The 22,104-nt window shown below is 40.8% G+C and overlaps 1 protein-coding gene across 4 annotated transcripts in view; it reads right to left on the reverse strand.

Moving 5' to 3' along the window:
- The window catches only part of ASXL3 (ASXL transcriptional regulator 3), a 196,997-nt gene that overhangs the window by 93,678 nt on the left and 81,215 nt on the right, over positions 1-22,104 (reverse strand). For all 4 annotated transcript variants that reach the window (XM_086372262.1, XM_086372265.1, XM_086372263.1 and 1 more), the window contains one exon: positions 10,186-10,307. In XM_086372262.1, the coding sequence (XP_086228388.1) occupies positions 10,186-10,307 (122 nt within the window). The remainder of the gene's footprint in view (positions 1-10,185; positions 10,308-22,104) is intronic.

Consider the following 22,104-nt stretch of genomic DNA (forward strand, 5'->3'; position numbering starts at 1 on the left):
TCAATAATATGAAAAGAAAAACCCATGGCTATTTTGAATTTTAAATAGTCAAGCTGGAGCCAAGGTAGATATAAGGAATGTTAGTCAATATTAAGCCCATTTCAATGGTCTCAATGATTTTTTCTGAATATATATTTCCTACTCAGAAGTTTGAATATTATTCCTTGGTACAGCATGTTCTAAAATACTGAAATGCAACACTACGTGCTTGTAGGTGATGAAAGCTTTGTCGACTTTCTTTCTTTTTTTGCTTGTACTGTGTGGCTATGCAGAATCTTCTTGTTCGCTGTCTACCAGGGGTACAACCCACACCCCATGCAGTAGAAGCATGGAGTCCTAACCACTGCATGTCAGGGAAGTCCCAATATGCCTACCATGGAAGTGACTTTTGCTCTTTAGTTCTTCTATGTCTTTGCTAGTCTTGTTAGTAAGTGATGATGGGAAAACTGGACAGCTGCATTTAAAAAATGAAATTAGAACACTCCCTAATACCATACACAAAAATAAACTCAAATGGATTAAAGACCTAAACCTAAGGTCAGATACTATAAAACTGAGGAAAATATAGGGAGAACTGTCTCACAAAAATTGCAGCAAGATCTTTTTTGACCTACCTCCTAGATTAATGAAAATAAAAACAAAAATAAACAAATGGGACCTAATTAAACTTAAAAGCTTTTGTGCACCAAAGGAAACCATAGAAAAAATGAAACGACAACCCTCAGGATGGGAGAAAATATTTGCAAACGAAGTAACTGACAAAAGATTAATCTCCAAAATACAGAAACAGCTTATGTAGTTCAATATCAAAAAACCAAACAACCCAATGAAAAAAATGGGCTGAAGTCCTAAATAGACACTTTTCCAGAGAAGACATTCAGATGGCCAATAGGTGTATGAACAGTTGTTCCACATCACTAATTATTAGAGAAATGCAAATCAAAACTACAGTGAGGTATTATCTCACATCAGTTAGAATAGCCATCATCAAAAAATCAACAAACAGTAAATGCTGGAAAGGATGTGAAGAAAAGAGAACCCTTTCACACTGTTGGTGGGAATGTAAGGTGGTACAGCCACTGCGGAGAACAGTATGGAGGTTCCTCAAAAATCTAAAAACAGAACTACAGTAGGATCCAAAGATCCCACTCCTGGGTATATCCCTGACGAAAACCATAATTCGAAAGATACATGCACCCTAATGTCCACTGCAGCACTGTTTACAATAGCCAGGACGTGCAAGCAGCAAATGTCAACCAGCAGAGGAATGGATAAAGAAGGTGTGGTACACACACACAATGGAATATTGTGTGCATGCTCAGTCACTTAATCATGTTTGACTCTTTGCAACCCCATAGACTATAGCCTGTCAGGCTCCTCTGTCCATGAAGTTTTCCAGGCAAGAATACTGGAGGGGGTTGCCATTTCCCACTCGAGGGGATTTTCCCAACCCAGAGATGGAACCTGTGTCTCCTGCATTAGCAGACAGATTCTTTACTACCTGGGAAGCCCAAAATGGACTATTACCCAGTCATAAAAGTGAACAAAATAGTGCCATTTGCAGAGACATGGATAAACCTGGACTCTGTCATATAAAGTCAGAAAGAGAAAACAAACAAACATTGTATGATACAGTTTATCTGTGGAATCTAGGGAAAATGACACAGATGAACTTATTTGCAAAGCAGAAATAGAGACACAGATGTAGAGAACAAACTTACGGATACCAAGGGGAGAAAGAGGGGTGGGATGAATTGGGAGTTTGGGATTGACATATGTATACTACAGATCAGATCAGATCAGTCGCTCAGTCATGTCCGACTCTTTGCGACCCCATGAATTGCAGCAGGCCAGGCCTCCCTGTCCATCACCACACTATTGATACTATGTATTAAAATAGATATTTAATGAGGACCTACTGCATAGCACAAGGAACTCTACTCATTGTTCTGTGGTACCTAAATGGATAGGAAACGGGATATATGTATACATGTAACTGATTTTCTTTGCTGTATAGCAGAAACATAACACCATAAAGCAATGATACTCCAATAAAAATCAATTTAAAAAAACACTGTTCTAAGTGTATTAAACATATACACTTTGTTTGCCTTACCTCTGAAAAACAAGCATTATTTTCTATTCCAACTAACATTTCTAGGGTCAAATAAGCAAAAACTGGGAAGCCTTTGTTTACTATGATGCTAGTATCTAGCAGCTGAACTCAGGAGTATCGGGATTCAGCTATCAGAGAGGGCATTTTGATTACGTTTACTAGATCCATAGCCATTTTAGAGTGAGTCATTTTAGGATACCCTGAAGATTCCAATTCATTTTCTAGAAAACAAGACTTATTTGGCTGTGGACTCTGGGGATACCCTCCAAGCGGATCAGAATATGGATAGAGGAGGAAAAAACAATGCTGACTTAACTGAGGTGTCTGGGATAGTTCGGGGTGACTCGCAACAGCAGAACTCCAGAGTTTGTTATGTGCATGAGGTGGGCAGTAAAGTGGTTCGGAGTCCCCCACGGCAGGGTATACATTCTGCAAATACAGAAGCTGGCTGCTCAAGGTTTGTCTGGTTTGGTTATATAACTATATTTCTGCAACTACGTGCACATCAGCCACTCGCCACACATGCTGCATGTCTCCTGACGTTTCTCTGAAACACATGCAATGCTTCCTGGACCATGCTGGCTAGGGCAAGACGAGGACAAGGGGTAGGCTGGGGACTGCAGCAGCGCACACCCACTGCAAGGGGAGTAACCGCTCAAGAGAAGAAACACAACTGGGCTTTTTGGTGAGGTTTCCTGTTTTAAACAATGTGCCTGACAAAACAAAGAGGATTCTGAGCCAAATTCAGCCAGGAGGCACCACTTTTTGATACCTACTAGACATCATTCCCAGTTTCTCAACCTCCCCAAATAAATGAGTCTGACCCACTGCCTGAGAATTATTCGAATCCCCCTCCTCTACTGGGCTGACTTACAGCAGAACAGGGGCTGCAGAGCTGTCTTAATGCCTGTGAGGTATGAGGCTGTAGAGTCAGAGAAAGACTCAACTCATGAGCTGAGTAATGCTGGGCAAATTACTTGGGTAAATGCCCCTGCAAAACAGAGACAACAGTGTTGGTAAGATATCTTAAATAGGAACACCACAGAGCTATGGTTTAATAGGCTTTGGGGGGATGGTTGATGGCCACCTGGCTTCCTCTCAGTGAGTCCTCTGTGACTATGTCTAGCACCCCCTTCACAACAGGATACTCGTGTACCCCATTATCCTTAACTTTATCCATTTATCCTTAACATCATCCATTATCCTTTTAGCTTCAGCTAAAATTCCAAGAGAACAAGAAAACTGCCTATTTTACACTAGAAATACAATAGAAGAGAAATGAAATTTACTTTGTAATTGTCTAAGCTTGGGTATCCCAACCTGGAAATATACATCCATGTAATAGATCAAGAAAATATGATTAGGAAGGCCACTTTCAATGGTCATGGAAGATTTGCTCTGCACAAGGATACCCTGAGAAGGGAGATTATCTATTGTTGTGACAACATGAGGATAGGATGGCTATTTCTATTCCACACCATAGGTTTTAGATAGCAAGTGGTGGCCCTGTTGATCAATCTATAACATGGTTTTAATTTGTCATTGATATTATACAATAAGTCTTACTTACTATACAATAAGTCTAGATTCATTTAAGAGGAAGATGTCAATGAGGTGCCTCCAACTACTCAACCCTTAAGTATATGTTGGAATGCTAATGGAATTACTTCATTGAACAACTTTAAATCTTAATTTCAAGTCTAGAAAGAAGCAATACTGAAACTAAATTAAAAAGCAGATAGCACATGTAAATACAGTCCACTATAAAAGCTGCCCATACATGGAATGTCCTCATGTCCAAACTACACAGAGTACATTGCATTTGCCAAGTTTAATACTTCCAGGTATCATTCAATATGAAAGAAACTTACAGGCTTACACTTGGAAATAGACTTACTTATTAAAGGAAACCAACATAACAGAGCTAAACCAGTCTAGGAAAGTAAAGATCATATCACACATCAATTACAATTTTGGCTTTAAGTGAAAAGAAAGAAATCAAAAGATGCTGAGTGAGCATGCTTTCCTCTAGAGATGTATTACAATATTCTCTCGTAAAAAGAGACAGAAAATCTTTAGATAAACATTTTATTTTAAAAGAAAAAAGCTTGGGAAAACTCTAAAAATATGGAACAATTCTCATTTCCACCTCACTGAAAAATAAAGTAAAATCTAAAGTCAGCGGCTTTTATGTTAACTTGGGATTTACATAAAGAAGTAATACCTTCTTTGTTTTCATGAGAAAGAAGAGCAACAGTGTAATTTAAGAATGCACTGGATGTGGCAAACCCTCCACTGAAAAATCTGAAAATAGCACAGGCTGCGAATGCTGAAATAATGAGAAATACACACATATGAAACAGCTGGCTGTGTCAGGCACCACCAACGTGCATTGTTGCTTGTACGCTAAATGTCAACACCCACGTTCAGAAACGCTATCGGGCAACACAACCTTTGGAATTTCACAGTATTGGTCAAACATATAAAGCGGAAGCAAAATACAAGGAATATGTCTGCTTTGTGATACAAAGGGGGAAAAGGATCTGCAACTTTATGAATAAATTCTACCATCCTAAATAAATAATGAAGAGAGTCAAAGAAACCAATGGGAACAAGACAGAAAGGTTCTGCTGTCCATCATGTTACCTCCCATCGTAACATATCTCATCCTTTTTTAATCTTGTCTTTGACTCTGCTGTTTAGAAACTTCCAAAATTTAATCTTCCTTAATTATGCTTCCTTGAAATTCAAAATATAATCATTTCACACTTTTTAGGATCATTACAGCTAAAATATCAAGGCAGAAAGAAGACAGGGAACAAGGTAATCATCAGCAATCTGCTATTCTCCAGAGGCTTCTGATTATTATTTTGAAGATGTTATTCAGAAAAATAACTACTGAAATAACAACATATTATTCATGCAATTAAACTCCACATATGATATGAACTAATGTTCTGATGATTAGAAAGTTAAAGGGACCCAAATATCAGGAGCAATGAAAATACCCTACATCAACAGACAAGGGGCATTCTAGCTTTCACAATGTCCAGCCTATAATTACACTGCAACCAAGAGCAGTGCACAGTTAAGTACCCACTCACTGCAGCAACATGCTTTGGGTGGGGGTGGGGGCTTCAGAGCCGGGGAATTTTATCTGGCTTGTTTGGCATGAGGTTTGTTTTAGAAGAAGCAATTAAAAATTTTTTTTAATTTATTTTTGACTGTGCTGGGTGTCTTCATTGCTGTGTGGGCTTTCCTCTAGATGCAGTGGCTTCCCTCATTGCTGAGGACAAGTTTTACAGCTCGGGCTTCAGAAGTTGCGGCACGTGCACTCTAGAGCACAGGCTCAGTAGCTGTGGTGCATGGGCTTCATTATTCTGTGGCATGTGGGATCTTCTAGGACCAGAGATCGAACCCATCTCTCCTGTATTGGCAGGTGGATTTTTACCACTGAGCCACAAGGGAAGCCTGAGGTTTGTTTTAAATTATTTTTCTTCACTATGTGCTGTGCTGTGCATAGTTGCTCAGTCATGTCTGACTCTTTGCAACCCCCATGGATTGTAGCATGCCAGGCTACTCTGTCCATGGGGATTCTCCTGGCAAGAATACTGGAGTGGGCTGCCATGCCCTCCTCCAGGAGACCTTTCCAACCCAGGAACTGAACCCGGGTCTCCTAAGTATCAGGCAGATTCTTCACCAGCTGAGCTACCAGGGAAGCCATTTCTTCACTATACTTACGTGTAAAAAGCTGCTGCATATATATGGAATTTAGAAAGATGGTAACAATAACCCGGTGTACGAGACAGCAAGAGACACTGATGTATAGAACAGTCTTATGGACTCTGTGGGAGAGGGAGAGGGTGGGAAGATTTGGGAGAATGACATTGAAACATGTAAAATATCATGTAAGAAACGAGTTGCCAGTCCAGGTTCGATGCATGATACTGGATGCTTGGGGCTAGTGCACCGGGATGACCCAGAGGGATGGTAGGGGGAGGGAGGAGGGAGGAGGGTTCAGGATGGGGAACACATGTATACCTGTGGCAGATTCATTTTGATATTTGGCAAAACTAATACAATTATGTAAAGTTTAAAAATAAAATAAAATAAATAAATAAAACCACTGATAAAAAATAAAATAAAATAAAATGCCTGAGGCAAAAAAAAAAAAAGCTGCTGGTGCTGCTGCTGCTGCTAAGTCACTTCAGAATGTCCGACTCTTTGTGACCCCATGGACTGCAGCCTACCAGGCTCCTCTGTCCATGGGATTTTCCAGGCAAGAGTGTGTAAAAAGCTACTGGATTTTTTCTCCCACCTTCTTTTTCTAAGAATCTACACTGTGCAATATAGAGCTGAAATACAAAAGCCCTACTGACTCAAAATATACTAGTAAAATGGTAAAAGCTACTATATTTAAGTATCTACCTTTAATATGTGCTGATATTGAACACAAGCAGTCTTTTTTAGGAAGTAATATTCTTTTTTTGAAAAAATTCTTATTTTGGCTGCGCTGTGTGGCACTCGGGATCTTAGTTCTTGAACCAGGAACTGAATCCATGCCTCCTGCATTGGGAGGTGAAGTCTTAACCACTGGACTGTCAGAGAAGCCCAGAAATAATATTCTTAATGACTATGCTTTCCTTACATTATACAAATACTCGGGAATGCAGGTTTCCTTGGATAATGTCAAAAATCCATGTATCCTACTACACTGCTGCTGTTGTTTTTAGTTGCTAAGTTGTGTCTGACTCTTTTGCGACCCCATGGACTGTAGTCCACCAGGCTCCTCTGTCCATGGGATTCTCCAGGCAATGATACTGGAGTGGGTTCCCATGCTCTTCTCCAGGGGATCTTCCTGACCCAGGGATTGAACCCACATCTCCTGTACTGCAGAAATTCTTTACCACTGAGGCACCTAGGAAGCATATGCTAAAAGGAACTAATAGTTGAGAGGGCAGAATCTGAAAATATGATTCTGGGTTCAAATGTCATCTTCAAGATTTACTCACTGGACAGTCCTGGGTAAGTTTTCTAGTTCCTCTGGGCTGCAGCTTCCTCATTTGAAACATATTTTAAAGGATTACTTTAAAAGATTTGTGTGAGGATTAAATGGCATAGTGCCTGCTAAATGCAGAGCATAAAAATAAATGACAAGCTAATGTAATTATTATTAGGGTTATTCGGCTGGCCCCAGGTTCTTAAGATTATGATTCATGCTGTAAGATTATGTTTTATGTGTATACACAAAACATGTTCACAACCACAGAACACATATAACAGTATATACACTTTCAAAGAATTCTACATGGTCATGACCATTCAACTATCAAAAAGAAAGCTGCAAATCTGCTGAGGCTGCTGCAATTCAAAATGCCGCATGTTCAGTCAATGTTTGAAACGCTGCCTTAAAAAACTCAGCAATTACAAGGAATCTGGCAATATTCTACAAGAACAGCTTTTCTTCTAATTGTATTTCCAATACGAATTTGATTATTAATCAAACATTAGCATATCTGCTATATATTGTGCCACACTGTCCGGGAGACTAACTTGTTACCTGATTATAAAACAGTACGTTTTAAGACGTTAATAAATAGCTCTCTCAGGACATTAAGATGCTTACAGGGCTGGCTCCTTAAAACAAGGTTTAGATGCTAATCAAGCAAGTGGTACTTCCCATGGACATGTGATCTACAAAAAACAAAACAAACAAACAAAAACTACCCAGGGACTCAAAACTGTGTCATGTTTTAGTAATTGTAAAAAAAAAAAAAAAAAAAACACAAATGTTCAAAGGATATGAAACCAACGTGAAGAAAGTTAAAAATAATGTGACATGACAATAAAGAGATGTGAATGAATAGCTTTGCATTCATATGGAGGATGAATTCACAGTGGACACAGCTTCTAAATCATTGTTCTTCAGAAGCATGAGTTTCGTTTATGTTTGCATCTACGTTTCTTAAACGCTCAGGTCAGCAGTCTCCCGTTTTGTATCTTTTGTTCCATCCTGGTTGGTATTTTAGTACCTACATCCAGTTTCCCACTTGAATCAGCCTTTTCCCAGGCTTCCCTACCATCATCCCTACTTTATTTCATCATGGAAACAGGGATCGCCACACTGAATTTAATTCTGTTCTCTGGCATCGAAAACATTTCACAAGAGCAAGGACACAAATAGCGAGCTCAGTATTTGACCTCTGTAGGATGAAACACTGTTTCTACCTTAAATATAATACCAGTGAATAGAAATACTGTGATTTCAGTAGCTAAGAAGGAATTAAAAAGTAACAGAATTCAGTATAAAAATGTTGTTTCTTTCTTAAAGTTTCCTAGTTTGAAACAGAGCAGTCGGTGGAGACATTCTAACTTCAAGAGATTGGATGTGAATATTAAGTAGCTTTATGTGTTGGGGAGACTTTAAAAATGTTTTTAACTTTATTTAAAAACATGGCTTCTTTTTCCTTCTTATAAATCTATCATTTAGAATGACACCTCTATTACTAGAGTCCCTTGGACTGCAAGGAGATCCAACCAGTCCATTCTGAAGGAGATCAGCCCTGGGATTTCTTTGGAAGGAATGATGCTAAAGCTAAAACTCCAGTACTTTGGCCACCTCATGGGAAGAGCTGACTCATTGGAAAAGACTCTGATGCTGGGAGGGATTGGGGGCAAGAGGAGAAGGGGATGACAGAGGGTGAGATGGCTGGATGGCATCATTGACTCTATGGACGTGAGTCTCAGTGAACTCTGGGAATTGGTGATGGACAGGGAGGCCTGGCGTGCTGCGATTCATGGGGTCGCAAAGAGTCGGACACGACTGAGCAACTGATCTGATCTGATCTATTATATTACTAGACTTGGTAAGGGTCAGCAAGGGGTGAGGTGGAGGTGGCTGTCACAAAATGATGAAAATAAAAAATCAGGAAAGCAGTTAAACAAGGGCAAACCATGAATTTAGGGCTAAATATGTGAGCTCTGCATTTACTGACATTATTATAATCATGTTCCCCTCTGACCACAGCATCTCTTTCTTTTCTTCTGGACACATGCAGCATTTCTGGGGTGGCGGCTATAGTTAACATTTATTAAGCAATTATCATGGGCTACACATTCACTTTACCACCTCCTTTCAGCTTATTACCTCGCTGAATTCTTGGATCATTCCCAGGTGAAGGGTACCTTTATTTTCTACATCTTCTAGAGGAGGAGTTTAAGATTCAGAGAAGAAATGTGGCTTACCCAGAGTCACACAGTGAGTAACAAGGGTTGAAACTAGGTTATGTCTGAGTGTTAAAGAATCTGACTGCAATGCAGGAGACCCAGGTTCAATCCCTGGGTCAGGGAGATTCCCTAGAGAAGGGAATGGCTACCCACTCCAGTATACTTGCCAGGAGAATTCCATGGCCAGAGAAACCTAGCAGGGTACACTCCATGGGGTTGCAAAGAGTTGGATATGACTGAGTGACTAACACTTTCTTTCTTTCTCGAGTTCAATATTATAACCACACTTTTCACCACCATCTCTGGACAAGGACACACGGCTCAAGACTGCTTATGTAATGTGGGGATGATACTGCAAAGCTGACCTCTATTCAGCACCAAACACACTAATGGATAGTCGAGATGCAAGGAAGCCACGACTGCTATTTTTCTTATTTATAACAATGCATTTCGGTAACAAGAAAGAAATTACATTTCTTTTTGATGTCAACTATCAGATAAACACAAGACCATAAATAGAGACAGTATTTTCAAAATACGTGTATGAACAAGCAATATATTTGCTCTAAATCACACACACACACACGCACGCACACTCTTAATTAAGTTCCGTATGTTTCCAAGCACACTTTGCCTCTTCTATTTTACATCAAAGTTCTCAGCCAAGCCTCTCCTAGACTGTAGCATAAAGTCAGCATACTGGATATTAGGGGGGTGGCTGAATCTAACGCATCTCTGCTGCTTTCAGATTCCTACTTTCTTATTTATTTTGCTTTTCCTGCATAACCTTCATTATCTTAAGTAGGTAGAACTGAGAGACAAAGAAGTGCCCACGACCTTACCTGTTTGAGAGCCTTTTTGGTGTGCTGCTGAAAGGAAGACACTAACTTGCTCTGCACTGCTGTGTTAGGAAGGCTTGCATCTCGGGTGGAAGACGCCTCATCGGTTACCTGCTTCGCACACACTAGAAACAGAGATATGATGATATTACTAATTTGAATTCCTTTTTTTTTTTTCCTATATTCACTGTAATTAACTCACTTGGAGCGTTTCTCCAATTGAAAATGGATACCTAAAATAAAGCAAAATAGCACAGTATAAAGATGAGTATCTCAATTTGAAAGAAGGGATCGTTTAATCACTCTGTGGCCACAGTTACACTGAACCTCTCTGAGCCTCAGTTTCTTTACCCGCTAACTGATGATAATTTCAATGTCTCAGGCTACTGTACAAACATAAAAAAGAGAACGGTATCTGTCTCAAGAGGTGGGAGTCAGTAGGTAGTTTCTGGAGGTGAGTAGGCAGATTGGGCAATTCATAACATTGTGAAGAAAGAATCTACATTAATGAAATTGTTTTCAATCTACCAACCTCAGAAGCCCCTGGAGAAGGGAATGGCTACCCCCTCCAGTATTCTTGCCTGGAAAATCCATGTACAGAGGAGCCTGGTAGGCTACAGTCCATGGGGTTGCAAAGAGTCAGATACAGCTAAGCGGCTAACACTTTCACTTTCAACCTCAGAGGTACTGTGAATCTTCCCTTTAAAAACCCTCCGTCTATAGAATCTATGCACTGGGGTGTGTGCATATCCTCTTCTATGGGCCAAAGTACATAGCATGGAGAAGGCAAAATGAGATGTGAGATGCTGAGTGTCAACTGAAGGTAATTATTTTTAAGAAAATCACGGACTCTGCAGATTACAATATAATTACCCATTTTTACTACAGTCAAGCCTTCCAGGTGCCTCATCTATGGAAGCCAAGTTCACTGTCATTTCTACTCTGTAACACCTGTGCTGGAGCGCCAACGCTTCTTTCTGTCCTCCTCAGACACTCTGCCTGAGAGACCGGGTTTCACACTGATGTGACTCTGGCAGCAGCAGAGATAGAAGGCCTTTTCTCTGTACTCCAGGGTGGGGGGGGGGTGGGGATTTATGTGGAAAATCCACATGAGGAAGCGCTGTGATTAGTGGCAAATGGAGGCATATGTCAAAGGCAGGAGGCAAGAGGAAGTCATATGGAAGAAAATAACTTGAGAACATATTGAAAAAGCTTAAAATAAGCCTTCTTAAGGGCACCAGGGTTAACACTAATCTAAGAAAAATTTGCAAGGAACAGGAGCTCAGGACGATTCTGACCTGAGTGTGAAAGGTGGGTGGACGAGTTAAAAATGATTCTAGTCACATTGTAGAGTAATTTTACTCCAATAAAATCTAAAACAAACAAACAAAAATTCTAGTAAAAAATGGAGACATAGGCATGTGGCAGTGTTGACAGCACTGCTTCGGGTAGATTAAAGCTCACACTGACTAGAAATGGAAAATGTAGCCCATGAAAGAGGATGCCCAGGCAAAAGAGTGAATCGAGTTTTGTTTGAATGACAGAAAGTAATCAGGAAGACAAAATGAACACATTTTAGAAAATAACTGTTAGTTATTAATGCCAGGCATTTGACATACGTGACCTCATTTCATCTTCACAGCTTCCTTGCGAGATGGAAAAAGTATCATCTCCACATTGGAGAGAGAAAACTACAGCTCAGAAATGGTCATTCATGTGCCCACGGTCACAGCCAGTAGAAGAGCAGACCTGGGGTCCAAGGCCAGGTCCATAATCTTCCATTTAGAATATCTGGCTTCAAAGCCAAGAACTGATACAGAAAATGTAATGTCTAAAGAACATGTTGCATCATGTTGGAAGACCTGAAACAGGAAGTTAATAAGGCCACAAAGGAACAAGATGTTGAGCTCTGATAAGAAAAAACTGAGGTCAACTGGCCCAGAAAACATTAAGGTCGAAGTAGCAAAAGGATGTGCCCAGATATCCAGGGAGAGCAATGCCTGAGTTAAAGATCAGGTAACTTTTTTCTCTTCGATACACTATGACATTTTATGCTTAAAACAATCTAAATGTTTCAGTAAAGAAACATTTTATAATACTGCTTACATAAACTATGGCTTCCTGGCCTCTCTCCTTAACATCATCACTTTTTTGTACCTCTTTGCCAAAGCTGACTTATCAAGGAATATGAGAAATAACCATCAGTTTATATTCTAAAGATAAATTTCTTTTTATACTGATTACATGGATGGCTTTTTTTTTTTTTCAATATTCTGGAGTCAATAGGAAGTGTGACAAACTGGAGAGATGAGAGGAAGGTGGTGGATACGATATACAATCCCAACTGAACAGAGCTAAAAGGATGGAACGTGAGCACAGCCCAAAGAAAAGTGCGCATTAGCAAATACGTTTTACTACTTTCACATTCTTAAATTAGTATCACCACCTAGAAAAATACAAACCTAATGGTAGTTTAAAAAGACAGCCAGAATGCAGCACGTGGGTTTCAGGGAATTTGTAAAAAGCATCAGAATGCTCCTGGCCTACTGGACATCAAAACGCGTTTACCAATTTTCTCAGGAAATGATTTTATTCATAAGCGTTTCAAAGGTAAACTTCAATGCAGCAGGATCAAAAAAACAACAATTACTGAATCAGTGTGGGTGTAATCAAAACCTTATGTCTTTTATTTTCTGACTGCTACAATAAACAGTGTACACTCAGCTGTCACTTCCTGAGGATAACAGGTATGTAAATTACAACTTGCTCCATTTGTTTCTGACCTAGGAAACCACAGGCTGTTGTGACACCTATTTCGGTGTCAGTGTATACGCTGTGCGGTTGTTTAAATCCGCTACCGCGTTGTGTTAACAGCGAGTCACACGTATCTACACACAGTGTTTCCAGAAGTAAGAGTCGTCAACACACAGCCCAGAATTTCAGTTGGAGGGAATGACAATAAAACTGAAACAGCCTCAAGAAACACTGTGAAGTTTTTCCTCAATGTGATTCAATTCCCTTTAACTCCATCCTGTTTTACTTCATCTTACATTCCAGCCTAGACCCAAGTGAAGCATCATGAGAATTCCTTTACTACAGAGTCATTTTCCTCCCCGGTTCCTCTTTCTGAACTTGATCCTATTTCTCTGGGCCAAACTGGTTTCCCTGTAATTATTTATTTCTAATACAATAAATGCAGAATCTTAAAGAAAGTAAATGTAATAGAAAATAAAATATAGAAATTAGTATTCCTGTGTATTTAAAACTTGTTTCTAAGGGAAAGTTCAAGAATAAAAATGAGTAGGACACCATATAAAGCATGCACAGCCTTCAAAGAGTGTGTGCCTGTGTGTGTGTGTACTGACTATACAGACCCCAAACACGGGCATCTAAGTGATTTATTCATTCTTTGCCATGAGGGTAGCTGAACCTAAAAACATGCCCTGTGTAGATGGAGCAGCGGGTGAACACACTCTTGCAAGATTCATATTCTGACAAAACACACCGTTTTCACTCTTACTTTATCCTTGCAGCTTTCTTAACAGATGTGATAAATAAATAATACAGGGCTTATTTTAAACAGTTGCCTGAATATTTATCTAAGGGGCTGAGTTTGGCCTCTGAAATACAAGCCAAAAAAAAATTAATGTTCAAGAAAGGGCCAGGGGAAATCCCCTGTATGTTGAAATTACAACAGGAGCCAGGAAACTGAAGAATTAGGACAGATGTTTTAGCCAATAAATATCTAACTCTGACATGCAGCTTAGAAGCGATATCTTCTTGGCACTCAGGACAGAATAGAAACTGTTTCTCTTTTTTTCTTTCGTAACTGTGCACTGGCAGCATCACAAAATTCACGTTAGGATTTTATACCTGGAAACCCCATGAGACTGCCTGCCCTACTTGTAGCTGGACAACCTGAAGACTACAAAAAAACTGTCTTAAAAGGTACAGGAATATTATTTCTATGTTTTGCTTGCCTGCTAAAACTAGGCAAGCTAAAAGCATAGCTGAAAGTTAATCTGCCAGTTTTTAATTCAAACAGTTAATGGGACTTTTCAGTCGCTGTCGCTCATCTACCTCTACTCTCATTCACACTCAGATTCCCAAACTCCTCCTCCAAATTATTTTACTTAGAAGGCTTGGGACCAACGGGATTACAGGTCGTCACCAGTTAGCCCTCAAGGCTAAAGGAACTGCTGAGTGCGTCTCAAGAAGACTGGATGGCAGCCTCTTTTCTCCAAGTCCCAAGCTTTCCCTTCCCCTCGCTCTTCTTTTTCATTCACCATTAGACCCAACAATGTGACAAAACTGGAAAATATGGACTAAAGCTCATACTTTGTAAGTGGGGCTGCTGAGAGTTGGAAATGACTGAGCGCCGAAGCACAGCAGTGAGATGAAGGCATGGGTGACACTCCCCCCAGCCTAAGTACTAAGCCCCTGACAGGTATACAAGAGGGCTTTGAACTTTAGCACAAGACACAAAAACAGGAGAAAGGAGAATGGACTCCTTTTTAAAAAATTTTTAATTTTACATTAGCATATAGCTGATTGGGAGAAGGCAATGGCACCCCACTCCAGTACTCTTGCCTGGAAAATCCCATGGACGGAGGAGCCTGGTAGGCTGCAGTCCATGGGGTTGCTAAGAGTTGGACACGACTGAGTGACTTCACTTTCACTTTTCACCTTCATGCGTTGGATGAAGGAAATGGCAACTCACTCCAGTGTTCTTGCCTGGAGAATCCCAGGGACAGGGGAGCCTAGTGGACTGCCATCTATGGGGTCGCACAGAGTCAGACACGACTGAAGTGACTTAGCAGCAGCAGCATAGCTGATTAACAATGTTGTGACAGTTTCAGGTGCACAGCAGAATGGCTCAGTCACACGTATATATGCATCCATTCTCCTCTGAACACCACACACCGCCACGCTCCACCACCATCCAAGCTGCCACATAACACTGAGCAGAGTTCCCTGTGCTCTACAGTAGGACCTTGTTGGCTATCCACTTTAAATATAGCAGTGTGTACATGTCGATCCCAAACTCCCTTCCCCCAATAACCGTATGTTTGAGCAGAATGCAATCTTGACTCTGTCTTTATTTCTAGTCTCACATCTGGTCATCTTCCCAACTCCCACCTCTCTGATTCAGCCAGTCGAGATCTTGTGGCATTTCCTGAACACACATAATACTCGCTGTATTTGTCTCACTTGCTCTGACCGTCCCTCTTTCATCTTTCTGCCTAGCAAACTCATCTTGACCGAACTCAAACAGGTTCCTCAAAGCTTTCCTGACTATCCCCATCTCTGAGGAAGACTAACTCTTCCCCTACCCATGCTTTCTTGGAACTCAGTGTTATGAATTCATGTCAGTCCCTGAGATACTGTTGCCTGCCTCTGCCTTATCACTCACAGGCCCAGCAACTTGAATACTTACTTCTGTGCAAAGACAGGCACAGAGCAGTTGATCCATGAATGCTAATTAAACTGTCCAATTTGATTTTTATGAAATTTGTTTCAAGTATCTATTTCTTTTCCTTAAAAAACTGGCTATGCTGGGTCTTCGTTGCTGTGCAGGTTTTCCTCTAGTTGTGGTGCCGCTGCTGCTAAGTCGCTTCAGTCGTGTCCGAATCTGTGCAACCCCATAGACAGCAGCCCACCAGGCTCCCCTGTCCCTGGGATTCTCCAGGCAAGAACACTGGAGTGGGTTGCCATTTCCTTCTCTGGTAGTTGTGGTGAGTAGGGGGTTATTCTTTGCTGAAAGTGCTTGGGCTTCTCGTTGCAGTGGCTTCTTTTGTTGCACAGCACGGTCTCTAGGCAATCGAGCGTCGGCAGCTGTGGCTCTAGAGCACAGGCTCAGTAGCTGTGGTGCACGGGCTCATCTGCCCTGTAGCATGTGGAATCTTCCTGGACCAGGGATCGAATCTGTGTCCCCTGCACTGGCAGGTAGATTCTTAACCACTAGACCACTGGGGAAGTTCTAAAGTATTTCTTTCTAAAGTTAACTTTCAATTACTGTTCTTAACAAGAATTCACGGAAGGGGAAGTCAACAAAGCACAGTTTGTTTGTTTGTTTGTTTTTATTGTGGAAAAGAATAAGTACACAAATGAATTTTTAAAATTTGAAAACAGAATCTTTATTAAGAGATTGCACATTATCCTAAGATAAATTAGGGAAAATACGAAAACCAAACTGAAAAAAAAACATCATATGCAAGTCCGTGGGAGATCTATGTGAAGTGTGAAAGCTAAAAGTGTTAGTCGCTCAATCGTGTCTGACTCTTTGGGACCCCGTGGACTGGAGCCCATCAGGCTCCTCTGTCCATGGAATTCTTCAGACAATGATACTGGAGTGAGTTGCCATTCCATTCTCCAGGGGATCTTCCCAACCCAGGGATAGAACCCAGGTTTCCTGCATTGTGGGCAGATTCTTTAACATCTGAGCCACCTGGGAAGCCCTACGACCTGCCACTAAATGTAGATACATTTCCTTTTGCCGTCCTTACTCGTTGACATATTTTAAGAGGAAAGTCACAGTCTGGAGGTTTTGTGTGGTGAAATAAAAATAAGTATCACTGAAAAGTCAAAATTAGAAATGACAATGCTTACTTGAAATGTCAGGAGCCGTGTGGGGGCAGAACCACAAAATAGCCCAGGATGTGGGCACATGAGAGTCAACGCAACAAAGATATTTATCGTCATATGTCTTATTCATCTATACACGAAGTGACTGTCTACCTGCAGTAACCAGAGTTCAAAGGGCTAATGAAGGCAGGGAAAGGAGCATTCCTTGATTGATTTCATTTCTTTCAGTTCTTCTTCTAACTACTTCGTTTCAATTTTCTCAACAGACAGACACTCTCAAATCAAAAGTTTTCCATCAAAATGATCCTGTATATACTATAGGCTTAGCAGAGTTCTTCTAAACTACAGAAATTTAAATCAAATAGCACACAGTATATGAGGATTAATAATGTGGAACTGTGGTGTTGGAGAAGACTCTTGAGAGTCCCTTGGACTGCAAGGATATCCTACCAGTCCATTCTAAAGGAAATCAGTCCTGAATATTCATTGGAAGGACTGATGCTGAAGCTGAAACTCCAATACTTTGGCCACCTGATGCAAAGAGCTGACTCATTTGAAAAGACCCTGATGCTGGGAAAGATTGAGGGCAGGAGCAGAAGGGGCGACAGAGGATAAAATGGTTGGATGGCATCACCGACTCAATGGACATGGGTTTGGGTGGCCTCCAGGAGTTGGTGATGGACAGGGAGACCTGGCGTGCTGCGGTTCATGGGGTCGCAAAGAGCCTGACACGACTGAGCGACTGAACTGAAACTGAAACTGAATGTGGCACATTGTTAGAATTCAATTTCAAAAGAGGGCTGGATCTTAATTGTTTATTTATTAATCATTTATTCAATTCCAACACTTTTATTAAACACCTTCATGCCAAGGACTGTATAAAATGCAGGGGTTTAACAGTGACTAAGACCTAAGACCTAATTTTGAGCCCTTAAGTTTTCTTAAAAGTACTTTTTTCATAAAACAATGGTATAGGGCTTCCCTGGTGGCTCAGTGGTAAAAAAAAATCCACCTGCCAATGCAGGAGGCATGGGTTCTATCCCTGATCTGGTGAGATCCCACATGCCACAGAGCAACTGGGCCCATGCACCACAAATACCGAGCCTGTGCTCTGGAGCCGGGAACCACGAAAGGAGGAGTCACCACAAAGAGAAGCCTGCACATGGCAACTAGAGCACAGCCCCCACCCACTGCAACTAGACAAAAGCCCTCACAGCAATGAAGACCCAGCACAGCCAAAAATAATGAATGATTAAAAAAAAAAAGGTTAGAACTATTAATTCTGCCTGAGAAAAATCAACCCTATGAAGACCTAGCAGTGATAACTACAGTTTGTTTTAAAGTATCAATAAGTGGGTAATTGAAAATTATCCCCAGATTGGCAAATAACCCCAAAAGTTTATGTTTGGACTGTGCTATGTTTTATGTATCACACTTACATTTGAAATTGTGCATATCAGATACTCTGGATATAAACAGCAGCAAAATACATGCCAAAACCTGTTGAAGACGACTTAATGACAACCAGACAAAATCATCTGATCTCAACTAAATATTTCCAGGACTCCATTTCTTTCAGGAAAAAGGCAACTCCTTAATCCTTTTTGGATCCAGACTGAGGAGAACCACTCCTCTCAGAGCAGTCCTTATTCCAAGATATGTTTAGGTATCTAGATTTAAACAATTTCCCTTGTTGCATTATAAGAAAACATCCAAAGGGTACAAGAGGTGAACAATTAAACAGAAAAATAATAGCAATAAAATAATGCAAACAGCAATTTTCCCCTAAGACTTTCAAGGGAGACAGTATCTAAACATTGTAAGTACTGGTATTAGATAGTATTTGAACAACATGGCACCCCACTCGAGTACTCTTGCCTGGAGAATCCCATGGACGGAGGAGCCTGGTAGGCTGCAGTCCATGGGGTCACTAAGAGTTGGACACAACTGAGCGACTTCACTTCCACTTTTCACTTTCATGCATTGGAGAAGGAAATGGCAACCCACTCCAGTGTTCTTGCCTGGAGAATCCCAGGGACAGGAGCCTGGTGGGCTGCCGTCTATGGGGTCACACAGAGTCGGACATGACTGAAGCAACTAAGCAGTAGGAGCAGCAGCTCTATGAATAAAATACAACTAATATAACTTGGATGGTGACTTCAGTCATGAAATTAAAAGATGTTTGTTCCTTGGAAGGAAAGCTACGACGAACTTACACAGTGTATTAAAAAGTAGAGACATCATTTTGCTGACCAATGTCCATATAGTCAAAGCTATGGTTTTCCCAATAGTCACGTACAGATGTGAGAGCTGCACCATGAATAAGGCTGAGCACTGCAGAACTGATGCTTCATACTGTGGGGCTGGAGAAGACTCTGAAGAGTCCCTTGGACTGCAAGGAGATCAAACCAGTCAATCCTGAAGGAAATTAACCCTGAATATTCATTAGAAAGGCTGATGTTGAAGCTCCAGTATTTTGGCCACCTGACACGAAGAGCTGATTCATTGGAAAAGACTCTGATGCTGGGGAATATTGACGACAAAAGGAGAAAGGAGTGGCAAAGATGGTTAGACAGCATCACCGATTCAATGGACATGAGTTTGAGCAAACTCCTGAAGACAGTGGAGAAGAGAGGAGGCTGGTGTGTCAATGGGGTCCCAAAGAGTAGGACACAACTAAGCAACCGAACAACAACAGTAACAAACTAAAAATTTTACTATATAGTCTGCTCTATTAGGTCAATAAGCCCTTTTCTTGGTCAGAAGAGGTCTGCAGAAAAGAGAGCAAAAATAAACTAGGAGGAAGAACGAATCAGATGATTCATGATTATACCAGTCATGTGTATCACTAAGAATGTGCTCCACAAGATGTAATCATGCCAGGCACATTAATGATTTGGGTGGCATATATCACACACTACAAATGACAGTCATCTGATATCCCAGTCCTAGATGTATTGCAACTACATTGCAATGTCCTCAAATAGTTCACAAACACATTGGTTTGTATCAGACCAGACAATGAATTTCCACTAAGTAACTAGGAAGAATAGTTTACTCACTGAAGGTATAGGAACCCCTCCTAACCAGCACTCAATTTATCACCAGGACATTTTAGTTGGATTAGTACCTCTGTATATCTAGACACGGAGAAGGCAATGGCACCCCACTCTAGTACTCTTGCCTGGAAAATCCCATGGATGGAGGAGCCTGGTGGGCTGCAGTCCATGGGGTTGATAAGAGTCGGACACGAATGAGCGATTTCACTTTCACTTTTCACTTTCATGCATTGGAGAAGGAAATGGCAACCCACTCCAGTGTTCTTGCCTGGAGAATCCCAGGGATGGGGGAGCCTGGTGGGCTGCCATGTCTAGGGTCGCACAGAGTCGGACACGACTGAAGTGACTTAGCATAGCATATCTAGACAAGAAACTCAGATAAGAGAAACAAAACCAGAAATAATAATATTCAATAGAAAAAGCATACACATCCTATAAAGTTAAGTCGCTCAGTCGTGTCTGACTCTTTGAGACCCCATGGACTGTAGCCTACCAGGGTCCTCTGTCCATGGGATTTTCCAGGCAAGAATACTGGAGTGCGTTGCCATTTCCTTTTCCAACATATCCTATAGGTACCAGCCTTTAACCACCTAATCCCTCCTATCATAGAACCGATACAGAATCCCCTTAGAATTATGGAAAATAACACAATAAGCTGCTTTTTGTGTGTGTGGGGTAATTAGAAGCTATTTCTCTTATACCCACAACACCTGTGATCTACATGGCAGCAAGTTCCTGAAACATCTGCTCCGAAATACAGCAACCCATCTAGAAAATGAGAAATAGAAAAAAGCAGCAAGAAAGAATATCATTAAAAGGTTGGTATAGGCCAAGGATAAGTGCTTCATTCATGGGCACTACTAATGACTTCATACTTCAACATATAAAGCATAACTCCAGTGAATAAGAAAAGGAGTTAGACAAACAGATGGTTAACTGTTTGAGAAATGGTTATACACTGTCACTTTAGAGAAAAAAGAAAGGATGGATTATCTGACATGACTGAAAAAAGTACTTCATTTTAAAAGCATGGATTCTTTGTTCCTCTCTATCAATCACAAACTATATCAATCAAGAAGAAATCTGACTCTTTGGGATGAGTAATTGGGAGAATACATTTAATTTTGGTTTTATTTGAGAGGGACTTTGCTTTTATCATGAGATCGTACTCTATTTCCAATCTTTATCTCTATATTATGAAATATTTCTCTCCTTGAACAAGAAAAGAGGGGAAAGTACACTTAAATGGGTCACTTTATCTACACTTAAAAACTTTTTTTTTTAACTCCATGACTCTTGGACTGTTAAAATTGACCAAAATCCATTTACACAAGAACAAAGTTCAGGGTTCAAGGGGAAATATGTAAGAAAAAGAGGTCCCTAATGGGTAAAAGAAATGGAAAATAGTATCTATAAGTCATGTTTGAAAGAGCTGGATAAGTTATTTGGAGAAGTTAAGATGAAGGGGGTGGGAGTTAAGATGATGCCCAGCTGTTCTCCATCATCGGGGGGGGGAGAAAACTGGTTTAATTAAAAGCTCCAGAGATTTCAGCATAAGGAAAAAATTCTTGACTGTAAAGGTTATCAAAAACACAGAGACACAAATATAAAGAAGACTGTGGGATTCCCATCCCTCTGGGCATTTACTATTAGAATAATGTCTACTTGAATTGACTGGTTTAAGTAAAAAAGCTGACATGAGAGAGGATCCAGGCCTGCGTGAACCTCTGAAGTCCCTCATACTTCCCCTGAACTGTGAAGGCTGTGGGCTGGGATGAAAGAAAGGAGAATGAGAAAGAGTGGGCAGAGGAAGTTTTCTATCCTGCCAATGGTCATTTCTGACTGTGAAGAGTATTCTTTTTCCTCTGTTTTTCTTCCATGTGTAACTAAAACAACATTTTCACATACTTAAGTTTCCCTGGGCCACCAATGTAGAACAGGTGTCTCTAGGAGCCAACAAAGCTGTTAACGATAATGCAGACGTTGGATAAAAGACAAATTCGCTCAACCTGAGAAAAATCAGGGGACCTGACACAGTCACTGAAAGAATTCCTTCCCTCCTACAAGATTCTCAGGAATGGCTGTCAGGGAGAGATGGATGATGAACACAAAGGCGGCTCATGTGTCATCTGATGTAAAATCACATGTGAGCAGTCACAGACAAGCTCCCGAAAAAAGGCCAGCAACTCCAGACCAATACCACCGCAAGCAGAGACACCCAATTGCTGGGCGACCTCTTCAAAAGTTACTTGAACTTCACAGCTCCAGGGTGCACACA

Source organism: Bos grunniens, chromosome 24 (assembly GCF_055505025.1).
Source record: "Bos grunniens cultivar Pamir isolate PY7600 chromosome 24, Bosgru_T2T1.0, whole genome shotgun sequence".
Classification (NCBI taxonomy): Eukaryota; Metazoa; Chordata; class Mammalia; order Artiodactyla; family Bovidae; genus Bos; species Bos grunniens.